The sequence below is a fragment of the Orcinus orca genome, chromosome 7, assembly GCF_937001465.1.
Source record: "Orcinus orca chromosome 7, mOrcOrc1.1, whole genome shotgun sequence".
NCBI classification, from domain to species: domain Eukaryota; kingdom Metazoa; phylum Chordata; class Mammalia; order Artiodactyla; family Delphinidae; genus Orcinus; species Orcinus orca.
In genome coordinates this window covers 58,528,656-58,541,316 of record NC_064565.1, presented here as the reverse complement: position 1 = coordinate 58,541,316, position 12,661 = coordinate 58,528,656, and the positions used below count along the sequence as shown (strand labels likewise).

Here is a 12,661-nt window from a genome sequence, read left to right as displayed (position 1 = left end):
TCCAAATAGATTAGAGATCTAACTGTAAAAACTGAAGCCACAGAAATAGAAAAATCATATATCTGATAAAAGGTTAATATCCAAACTACATAAAGAACTCATACAACTCAATAGCAAAAAACAATCCAACTAAAAAATGGGCAGAGAATCTGAGTAGATACTTTACTAAAGACATACAGATGATGACCAAGTGCATGAAAAGGTGCTCGACATCACTAATCACCAGGGAAATGCAAATCAAAACAACAATGAGATACCACCTCACACCTGTCAGAATGGCTATCATCAAAATGAAAACAAACAACAAGTGCTGGTAAGGATGGGGAGAAAAGGAAAGAAACCCTGGTGCACTGTTGGTGGGATTGTAAATTGGTGAAGGCACTATGAAAAACAATATGGAGGTTCCTCAAAAAATTAAAAAAACAGAACTACTGTATGATCTATCAATTCCACTTCTGGGTGTTTATCTGAAGGAAAGGAAAACACTAACTCAGAAAGATATATGCACCCCCCATGTTCACTGCAGCATTATTTACAATAGCCAAGACATGGAAACAACTTAAATGTCCATTAATGAGTGAATGGATAAAGAAACTGTGGCATATATATACCATGGAATATTATTCAGCCATAAAAAAGGAAATCCTGCCATTGGTGACAACATGGATGAACCCTGAGGGCATTATGTTAAGTGAAGTAAGTCAGACAGAGAAAAACAAATACCATAAGATCTCACTTACATGTGGAATCTTAGAAACAAACAAAGAAACTCCTCATAGATACAAAAAACAGACTGGTGATTGCATAGACAGGGGTGGGGGATGGAGGATGGGGATGGGTAAAGATGTTCAAAAGGTACAAACTTCCAGTTATGTAATGTACATATAGGGATGTGATGAGCAGCATGGTGACTATAGTTAGTAACACTGTATTGTATATCTGAAAGTTGCTAAGAGAGTAAATCTTAAAAGTTCTCATCACAAGAAAAAATGAATGAATCAATCCTTTTATAACCAGGAAAAGACCTGAGTCAAAATGCATCAAGTTCCAGAATTAATTTTAAAAAAAAGATTAATAAATATGACTACATTAAAAATAAAATTTTTCATGGCAAAAAAAATCATACACACACAAAAAAGACATTAGACAATCTGGTGAAATATATTTGCAACTTATCACACAAATGACTAATATCCACAATCCATAAACATATTTTTTAAATGAAGAAGAAAAAGACCAACAACTAGATTTAGGGAGTTCACAAAAAGAAATGCAAATGGACAGAAATGAAAGACATATATCTCTGAATTTACTTTATTATATAATTTTTACTTTGGAAAAAATATGTTTTACATAATTAAAATTTAAAAATCAAGGTAAAAAAGGCAATCTTTTCAGAGTTAATAACATTCCATAGTTTGTTTTATTATTATTAAACAAAAATAGAATTATAACAATGATTTTAAAATTTTTGCTTTTTTAATATATCTTTTTTTTTGCCTTTTAAAAAAATTTTAATTTTATATTGGAGTATATAGTTCAATGTTGTACAATGCTGTACAGGTGTACAGCAAAGCGATTCAGTTATACATATATCTATTCTTTTTCAGATTCTTTTCCCATATAGGTTATTACAGAATACTGAGTAGAGTTCCCTGTGCTATACAGTAGGTCCTTGTTATCTATTTTATATACAGTAATGTATATATGTTAATCCCAAACTTCTAATTTATCCCCCCCCCCTTTTAAATGTATCTTATTGATCTTTCCAGCATATACAAACCTACGTTCTATCCTACAGCTGGGCACTATTGCTTTAAATATTGAGGGGGAAAAAAGAAAACAATAAATCTATAAAATATATAGATAAATAAAATTAAAAAAATAAAATATATAGATAAATAAAAACTATAAATCAAGCTGATAGCATAACCACACAAGAAAAAGTTACTTCAAATGACTTAGAAATTAGTATTTTGTCTGTACATCCCTAGTGGTATATATTCTAAGGACAAAAAGAAATTATAATTAGTACTAATATTGGTATTTAAAAAAAAGAATTGTAGTTATACTGTAGGTTATGCAAATAGTAATGCTGTTATTAATATCACTAGGAACCAAGATTTCCAGAATAAGAGAAAAAAGATGTAAATAACAAAAAAGTTAAGAAACAAAACATAACCTTACAATCTTATGTGTAAATTGCAAACACCAGTAAGAACTCAAGATCTTTCTCCTTAAAAAAATATTTCCTAATCCTGTCCACTGGAATGGCCTATAAGCAATAATAGCACAGTAGCTATGGATACTCCTTAGCACCCAGATTGTGATGTCTAAATACCACTTCCCATTAAATGGAACTACATGGAGAAATGGCTGATTCCAGGTACAGAGTGGAAAATGTACAAAATAAACCCAGGTCAACTTACTGTGTCAGAAAGCAAAGGCATTATCAAAGACCACTTTGATCATGTTGAAGTACAATAGCCAACCTAAAGGGATTCTCACTAACCTAAAAGGAAGCAACTCGCATTGAAAAGAATGTCTGAAATGGGGCTTCCCTGGTGGCGCAGTGGTTAAGAATCCGCCTGCCAATGCAGGGTACACGGGTTCGAGCCCTGGTCTGGGAAGATCCCACACTTAGTTGCTCCACACTTAGTTGCGGTGGAGCAACTAAGCCTGTGTGCCACAACTACTGAGCCTGCACTCTAGAGCCCATGAGCCACAACTACCAAGCCCACACGCCACAGCTACTGAAGCCCGCGTGCCCTAGAGCCCATGCTTCACAACAAGAGGAGCCACTGCGATGAGAAGCCTGCGCACTGCAACGAAGAGTAGCCCCTGCTCACCACAACTAGAGAAAGCCTGCGCACAGCAACGAAGACCCAACGCAGCCAAAAATAAAGAAAAAGAAAAAAATTTAAAAAAAAAGAATGTCTGAAATGGAGTGAAATGCATCAAGTATATAAAAATCCATGAGATCATAATAACCACAACTTATTGGTTACCACTGGAAGTTGCTAGGGTATCAACTCATTTCTTTGAAGATTTATAAATAGGGAAGAATTAAGCATTCATCTTGCCAAACTATGTTTCAGGGTAACTAAACAGCTGATACTGGGAAAGTTTTTCTTTATAAAAACAACCTAGCTAATAAATCATAAGGAAAATTTTTGTGGTTTTTTAAAATCACTATTTCTCAGTACCTAATGAAATACTGGATTTAGGCAAGAATAATCACAGGTTTCAAAAATCATTAGGTGAAAGGCTATGGGGAACTTTACAATGACGGGATCAGTCTACGGTTACCTGAACCCACTGATCAATTCTGACATAAAAAGAAAGACTACCAGCTATTTTGTGCCTCTATCTGAATGTTTTGTCTGCATAAAAACCAATGAAATTCTTTAAAAGACTTTCTCACTTAGTAGGAATTTTTAGGCAATTTTTACAGAAAGTATAATGGTAAACTGTTTTCAATTTTTATTTCTGAGTTTCATAAGGAAAATTCACATATTTATAAAGAACTTCAATCCTATTTTTATACTTAACTATTTTTCAACAACAGTTTTAATTGATTTTAATCTTTCAATAATACTTACTGTGAATTCATCTCTTCTAGTAACTGTGTGAGCTTTCTCCAAGGATTATACTCAGAATCAATGCTGTAAAGCCGCATGTGCAAGGCTAATACATGGAACAGTTGATCTAAAAAAATTGAAGAAAAGGTAATTAGAAGGTTCACAAAATTTGTCCAGAACAATATTCAGGCAAAATTTCTAGCTAATTTATAAGGAAATGTTTCTTATCCTTATAATTATAATTCACCAAGTTTAAGTACCAAACTACTTCATGCTCTCTTTTAAGGTAAACTCTGAAATATATATCCAAATAAATTGTACTAGAATTTGGACTGTCCTTATGCTCAATCTTAATACAGGAATGGTTTGTTTTCTTCTCCTGTCAGAGACCTACTTTTCCTTGGCTTTATGCTTCAGGCTTGGTAACTTGTACTTCTCACTATTGTGATCTCCTAACCAAAATTCACTATTATCTTCAATACCCTACTCTGAGTAATATGGACAATAACTTCCATATAAACCACTGTTAAGTGAATATCTTTCTTTACCTAATATTTTCTCCTAAATATTCATTAGATTTAATTGTGACTTCATCATCTTTTGATTCAACATGAAGAAAAAATAATGGAAATAAGATTATTTAAGAGGATTATTCTGGCTATTTTCATTTCTTCTACCTAAACCATGACAATAATCTACCAGTCTTAGCTTTCAACAAAATTCTGCTATGACATTTAGAAAGAAAATTTTGTTTAAAATTTTTAAATTATTTGGGGAAAAAAATCCTAAATTTTGCTTTCATCACATGTGCATTTTCTGGTATAAATGACAAGGATCGGACTAAATTATTCTGCCACTAATACTCAAAATATTTGAATTAAAATGAATCAAAATTCACTTTCTAGAATGTTAGATAATACTTTTTTGACATGTGATTAAAACTAATTCTTAAAACCAGAAAGAAAAAAGCCAAATGACACATATTGTTGTCACTCTCTAAATTAAAATATTCAAAACTAAACAATGTTTTGTTTCTCTGAGCAACTGACTTAGAAATTAACTATACTTTAGAATAACTTGAGATCCATCACTATGAGGAGGAAGAGTAATATTAGTGGTGGGAGTAGTTTGGGGAAGTTATTTGTAAGACATGAGAGCTATAAGATGAACAAAATATATGTTCCACTCTGTGGGGCAGGGTAGAGGAAATGAGACTAACACTCTGTACCTACAACTGTTTCAATCTGGTGTCTCTATAACAAACAGAAGAATCTAAATACCTGATCCTGCTTCACCTTCTGTCTATAAGTCAATGTATAGTCTAAATCCTCTTAAAAGTTCTTCATCCTATTAATGGTTAACACTAGCTGAGTATTTATTAGTGCCAAGCACTGCTTAATAATCACTTTATATGGATTATCTCAATTTATTTTCACAAAAATTCTACCAGGTAGGTAATACTGTTATCCCCAGTTTTGAGACAAGTTTCCCAAATTTTCAGTTTTTCTAGTAATCTGGTTCCATTGATAACACTAAGAACAAGAGACATTTTTAGCAGAGAAATAACATGATGAAAAATATATTGGTCATTTTTATTTTATTTCAATTCAATTACACATAAGAGACTTTTTTATGAAGTATATAATTTATAACTTTTAAAAAAGTGTCTAAAACCTAAAAGTATTTAAAAAAAATAAATTCCTCTAGCAGAAAATATTAAGATTAACTCAAGTTGCAAGTTGAGAAGTTTTGCATTCTTCTTATAGAGGTTTTAAGTGAATCAAAGGGCTCTCTTTAATATCTCCTTTCAAGATGAAAGTCAATTAACTTGAAGTTTTGATTTAATCAAAAGCATAGACATTGCAATTTTACTAACCTGTTTTGCACTGAAACCATGGCCAGCATAAAAGTAATGTTATAATCTGCCTACTTTCGAAGTCTTTACCATAATTAAAGAAATACAAATGCTGAAGAAAAGTTTTTTATCTTCTTATATTCCCTCATTCTACACATGAGGAAATAGGCCCAGAGAAAGGAAGTACCTTGCCAGGTCACCCTAATATTTACTGGAAAAGCTAAGAACAGAATTCAAGATTTCCTACTTGTTAGTTATTTCTACCACTCCAGTTCTCCTTAGGGTTTTTATGATGAAAAGAAAAGTATAAAATTCCTTTTGTAACACACACACCCCTTTCCATTCCTATGAAAAGCTGAGATTGTAACCCTGCAGCATCTTCTAAAGCTATAAATATAATAAATAACAAGAGTCTTTGGTATTGGTTTTAACTAGAACTGAAGGATGATAACATATCTAATGAGGTACATCTACCTTTCAAAAACAATGCTGGAAACTGCAGATAACTTCAACAGGAAAAAGAATAGGCCAAATAACAATCAATACTTTTCACTATGTTTATATAATTCACTGTGTTTTTAAAATTTAGTCTGAGACCTATCAGTAAGAATGAACTCTAATATTTATTTAGCAACAAAAATATCTTTGAGGGAATTCCCTGGCGGTCCAGTAGTTAGGACACTGCGCTCTCACTGCCAAGGGCCCGGGTTTGATCCCTGGTTGGGGAACCAAGATCCTGCATGATGCGTGGGATGGCCAAAAAAATAAAAAATGATAATAATAAAATAAATACCATTCTCTAATAAAGGAATCAGGGCTTTAAAAAAAATCTTGTATACTAAACACATACTGACAGTAGCAGATATAGGATGAAGAGAACCTTTGATCATATCAAAAAGTTAAAGACTAAAAAATAATAGAAAAATGTATTAAACACCAACTATGTTCATGACATTTTAAAAGTTGAAAAGCAATTACACCAAGAAAGCATATTATTAAACTTTTGAATAATAACAGCAAAAGAAATAACTTTTTTTTTGAATGACACATTTTAAAGTTCTAAAGTTTAGACCTACGTTTATAAAAGGGTTTAGAAATGAGAAATATCATTAACTTATAGGTGTGCTGTGATTTCAATAAACAGGCACCACTGCCTAGTAGGACCCAGGAAGTCCTGGATTTGAATCCAAGCTCTGTACTAGCCATGGGTCCTTAGGCAAATTACCTTAGTTTTATTATCTGCAAAACGGGGATAATACCAACTTTCTGGGCTGGTTTTTTTGTTGTTGTTGTTGTTTTTTCTGGGCTGTTTTAAGTGATAGTAGTTATGGTAATAGCATACATCTGTAGTACGTAGACAGTGTGTTTATATACATGTACATACATATATGGTTTCTAAGGATAAATTCCAAATAATAAATTTAATATTTATAAATGAGATAATACAGCTAAATTAGAGATTATGACTACATTAGACACATTAGGTCTCCACATAAAACTAACACTCTATACAAAATATTAACATATATTTTTAACCTCATCTCTCTCCTCCCCTGAACTTTTGGTACCACTCTTCCTTGGTTCTCCCCCAGCTTCTTCTCAATTACTTGTAAGTGTTCTTCTTCCTCTACTGAACTCTAAAAGGTGGCATTCTCCATAAGAAAGGAAAAGGGATCCCTCTGAGCCCTCCTTCCCTCTCATTCTGCACACGCTACTTCACATAAGCTCAACTTCCACTTCTACCTGTAAGTTTACAATTCACAAATTTTTCTAGCACTTCAGATGTTTGACAGGCACCACAAAGATCAATATATCCAAAACTAAATTGATTATATAGCCCAGCCTAGCTCCAATATTCATTTCCTCTTATAATTCCATCTGAGTGAATGACATCACTGCCCATGCAAACATCCAAGGAAAAACTTGGGAGTCATCTCCCACATTCTTGCCCTCCATAGCCAGTTGATTACCAAACCTATTGGTTCTGCCTCCTATGACCCCTCTTCTACTCTACTCCACCCCTACATCATTTCTCAATTAGATTACTCAACAATGTCCTCATTCAGTTTTATGTCTTTTGTTTCACCCCCTTCCAATTCCTGTAAACAATAAATCTATTCATATTATCTCATAAATGGTTGGTGAACCACTGAAAGAACAAGCATAGAAAGTGCTTCATGAGATAACCCCTATCTTCTTTTTCTGGTTTATTACTTAACCTTCTTTCCTCCCTTTACTTTATTTAGCAACTATTCACTAATGTGTCATATTGTCTCACTCTGCCTTTGCAAGATGTTCTCTCAGCCTAGAATAGCATCTTGTTGTTCTCCAGGCAAACCTGATTCATCTTTCAAGAGCCAGTTCAAGTGCTCCTCTGTAAATTTTTCTCTAATACCGCACCTGAGACAGATGTGATCATCCCTTGCTTTACGCATTCTCTACACTTGAGTTACTTTTATTTTAGCACTTCCAATACAGCCCTGTAATTATTTTTCACTTTTCCTCTCCTATGAGACGGTGAAATCTCTCTGAAAAAGACAACTGTTTCTTTTCCTCTTTGTAATTCCCAGGCTAGCACAGTGCTTGACATTTAACAGGATTTTTTTAAGCATGCTTAATACTGTATGAATATGTCAACAATCCTAGTTTTTTAAATCATATAATATAAGCCTAAAATTCATGATGGATTTATACTCTTCCTTTTCTGCTGTAATGACATATTGGCTTAGTAACCAAGAAAGAGGCCAATTAACTAGCCCTAATTTCACTGCCCCAAAGACAGTGACCTCTCAACTCTAACTACTAAAGTAGTGCTTGACTTACTTGCTCCCACTATCTTCTTCCCCATGTTGGTTGCCGTGACAACTCATCTGGGACAATGAACTCTATTTTCTGCAATACCTAATCAAATTCTTTACAGCTGGGACAAGTCTAAGGTATTATAATGTACTTAATCACAAGAGAAACATATCATTACTAAAACAGAAAACACCACTGAAAGACTGATTTGTCGTTGAAAAAAACCAAAGATTTAAATATAAGAACTCTCAACTGGAACAAAAAGGTAAGATTTAGCAATCTCTTCTATCTGTATCAATATTAAAGTAAGACTATCATACCAAAAAAATCTATAAAGTAAAAACATAACTCCAACTTCATTGTAAAATTAAGAGTTTTACACGTATGGCTATGAATACCATACACACACACGAAACAGCGTTATGCCAATTTTTATGACTTGGGGAGTATCCACTTAAGGAAATTGAACACAAAGTTGTTACATATGTTTTTGTTATATATGTTTTTCATAACATATTTTTCAAAAATGCTTTCGAAACAGATGTTTACTGAGCTCAGTACCAGGTTGGAAATTCTGCGTCTCTGTCAGTCATTTCTAAACATGAAAGAGTTCTAAACAGGCAGATTATTTCTTAGTATAACACTCATACTGGTTATTAAGACAGAAATACATATTAAAGGAAAGACTTATCCTAAAGACTTTTATAAACTGGTTCTGTCTAAAATTGTACCACTGTTAAAATTTACCTAAGGTAAACTTAACTGGGTCTGCATTTCCAGATCATTCAAAATTTTAGTTCTATCAGTGCAGTTATCACTGATTAAATACTTGTCAATGAAAAAAATTTCAACTAGCCAAATGACTCTCTAAATTACCATGAAAAAAAATTTTCAATTTCTCTATAACTTATTAATAATCAAAGTAAGGAAATGGTTCTGACCCATTTATCCTAGGGTGAATATAATTGGTGTGGATATACACCTCTCACAGCAGAGTCAGCTTCCCCGGTTCCTCTACACAGTCCTGAGAAATTACCTGTGGAAAGATGGAGGGAACTCCCAAGTGAGAACCTGAAAACTTTTTTCAGCTCCTGTTGAAAAAAGGAGCTGCCCTGCCCTAAGCCAAGCAAGATCTCAGGACCCCTACGCCCTGACAGTGGAAATTATTATCTGTGGGACTTAGTTCCTGGAATAACCACACCATTAACACAGGAAGGCCTAGCTACCTGGGCCACAAAGCACAGGACCTGCAGAAAAACTTTAAAGAATAGCTGAAGCCACTCTTCTTAGCTCAAAATCTTAAACCACACCTCTAACCCAGGCCACCCCAAATTAACAATGTATTTTGTTCCCAATAAATAAGCTATATCAGTCTTTGGGAATAAATCCCATTCTGTCCTTCTAACCCCATCTTTTAACAGGTCAAACTTAAGGTTTGTTAAGTGCTTTTTTAAAAAAAAGACTAGGCTGAAAAATTAACTTTTATCTTGCTTCTGGTCTCCTCACCCACCCCCAATTTGATGATGGTAGTATTGAAGTAGTAGAAACAGTAATGTTGAGATTTACAGTCTATGAAGACTTGAACTGAGTTCTTACAACAATCCTCTGGTTGGATACTATGAAAAACAGAATCCATGAGATTAAATAAGCTTGCCATTAAACTATCTGCCCACTCATGAAGAGTTGAGTCTGAAAGCAATTTCTACATTTTTGTATTAATTTATGTCCTTTGACCACTATAATAATTAGTGGCCAAATTTTCTTCTTGTTATGGGGTAACAAAAAGAATAGAACAAAAGTTGTGATCCAACCTATTTGTAGAATTCATAGTTTTTTAAATCTGAAAAGGACCTTACTAAGCCATGGATATCAGAATTTTACCACTGTTAAAGAATAAGATTAGACTACTTAATAGCAATTTTGTGATATTAAACAATATCTTTATGAAGCCTTACTGCAGGGTGAAATTAACATCAAAATAATTTTCTCTAACTCTGAATTCTCCAAAAATTCATTCTTTGAGCAACTAAAACTACTTTGAGCTGCATGCTGCATGCACACATCTAAGCTGGATTGCTTTCTATGAATAACAAACACAGGGGGCAGTTTTCCACTGTGTGCATCATTTCTTGAAAAGATCATATGTTATGTCAAAATTAAGTTAAAGCACCTCAAATGAAAATGTCAAAGCAAGGGTTTGCCTCAACCTTTCTTGACTAAAGTTTAATTTTTATCTCTATAAAATCATGAAATCCATTTGTGATATGAACCTTGGCTCCTTAGTTAAACTACAGTAATAAGCAGAAAGCTCAGACTCAAAGATATAGAAAGATGTTGATCTAACTAAAGATAAGTTTTAAAAAATTATCCTCCAATATTAATAATTTATCAATGACACCTCTTCCTCCCACCCCCACCCCAGCCACTGGTTTCAACAATTTCTGCTTGAGAAATACACTAAGAATATCATGGCAAAAAGTGCTGAAAGCCTGTAAACTTCACTGGAATCTATGGCATTCCATGTCTATTTTCAAATCACTTGAATGAAGAAATTGAGTAACTTTAATAAAACATTCTTAATAAAAAGTTATGCCTTCAATTTTTGCATCTGCTTTGTCCTACATCTGTTGCTAACCAAGTTGGTGGTACTTATCAGTATATATACCAATTTGTAACAAAAACTCCAAATTCACTCATCTTTCAAAACCTTGTTCAAATGCCATGTCCGCCAAAAGCTTCACTGATTTTACAAGCAAGATATGATCCCAAACCTCCAAATTTTCTAGAACTTTATCCATACCCCACTTTAGAACTTAACACTTTCTATCTTACAATAAATTATCTAGAATCAGTCTTATCTGCTGAATACAAGGTCCTTAATGCCAGATCTTCCAGTGAATAAAGAGGAGGTCCACAGCTCAGACCTAGGAATCAGGAGCAGAGCTGCATGTGGAAGCTGATGAGATGGCTCACGCCAGGGGCAAGGGGGAACCAGCCAGCAAACTGGTGAAAAATAAAGGAGAACCAACTGGTATCCAAGGAAGAAGGAATGAGGACTTGAGAAAATGTCTGAAGGAGTGGCCCAAAACAAAAATAGAATTCACAGTGAAAGGCTGGCAAAAGAAAATAGGCAAGATAACAGGAAGGATAGCATGGGAGATCCTGGAAATGTTCCAAGGCAATAGCGTGCAGTAGGATATCCGTGACTAAGCCCAGGGGTGAAAGTTTTTAAAGGTTCTGCATCTTTTGGGACACTTAAGGGCAAGAGATATGTCTTACATAACTGAATTTAATGTCAGAGAACTGGGTTCAATTGCAAGCTTTGACATTTTCCAACTGTATGACTTGGCAATGCAATCACTCTGAACTCCAGCTTCCTTTTCTAAGAAAAAGAGATAACACCTATTTAACATGGTCATTCTAAAGACTAAATAATTTACGTGAAAGTACTTTATAAACTTTAAAACTACAAACGTAAGGTATTATTAAAATACCATAGTATGCTGCTATGTGAATTAATTTTGCTCATTTTTACTGTGGAAAATTTCCCAGACATATATTTAGGAATGAACTTTTACTCTGATTGGATACTGGTCGGTTTATCTCAATACTTCAAAAATTTGTTTGAATATGGAAGTGCTGAATGGCATTATTCAACGACAATTTGATTTCTCAGTATATATTTGGCCAGTAATATTTTCTGCTTTTATTGTTGTAAATAGGTCAATCTTGTGCCCTGCCCCACCCCCACTGTGTGTGTGTGTGTGTGTGTGTGTGTGTGTGTGTGTGTGTGTATGTGTGTGTCCATCCATAATTATCTATCAGGCATTACGCAAGCCATTCAAGACAAAATTTATTAAATTTTTTCTCAACTAAACTTCAATTTCATCAGGAATTTGTGATGGAACATTACTCCAGAAGTGTAATTTCCATTATCATTTGCTTAATTAGTGGAGCATTTTCTCATTCTCTTTCACCAAAATATTATGAAAAAGAGAAAAGACATTTTAAAAATGATATATTTAAGAGGCCATAGAAAGTAATGAATGGGAAAAGGAAAATACTGACTTATGAATAGGCTCTAGAGAAAAAGAGAAATTTTTGTTTACTAATACCATTAGAGTTCTACTGGAAAATGAAAAAAATGAGATATTTGATCTAAGATCCTATGAAACACCTTCAATATGCTCTTGCATTAAACTTAAATTAGGTTTGAGTTAGGCTTGAGTAAATACCAAGTACATTAAGTTTATACACTTGCAAAATAGTGGGATTTCATAGAATATATAACATTCTGCATACATGATTTATAGAGCTCTTTTACAAATAATTAGGATAAATAATGTGTAAGTAACTGAACAATACATCATATGAAAACTAAAATCAAAAAAATCATGTACAACCTAAATACATAAAATTTTTTGTC

General features: G+C 33.5%; 1 protein-coding gene across 9 annotated transcripts in view; it reads right to left on the bottom strand.

Annotated features, from left to right (window-relative positions):
- The window catches only part of UBR3 (ubiquitin protein ligase E3 component n-recognin 3), a 233,013-nt gene that overhangs the window by 46,850 nt on the left and 173,502 nt on the right, over positions 1 to 12,661 (bottom strand). For 8 of the 9 annotated variants that reach the window (XM_049712251.1, XM_033423543.2, XM_033423538.2 and 5 more), the window contains one exon: positions 3,603 to 3,708. In XM_049712251.1, coding sequence (XP_049568208.1) covers positions 3,603 to 3,708 — 106 coding nt within the window. Of the gene's footprint in view, positions 1 to 3,602; positions 3,709 to 12,661 lie in introns of those variants that run through there. The other variant, XR_007478396.1, reaches the window with a different exon arrangement.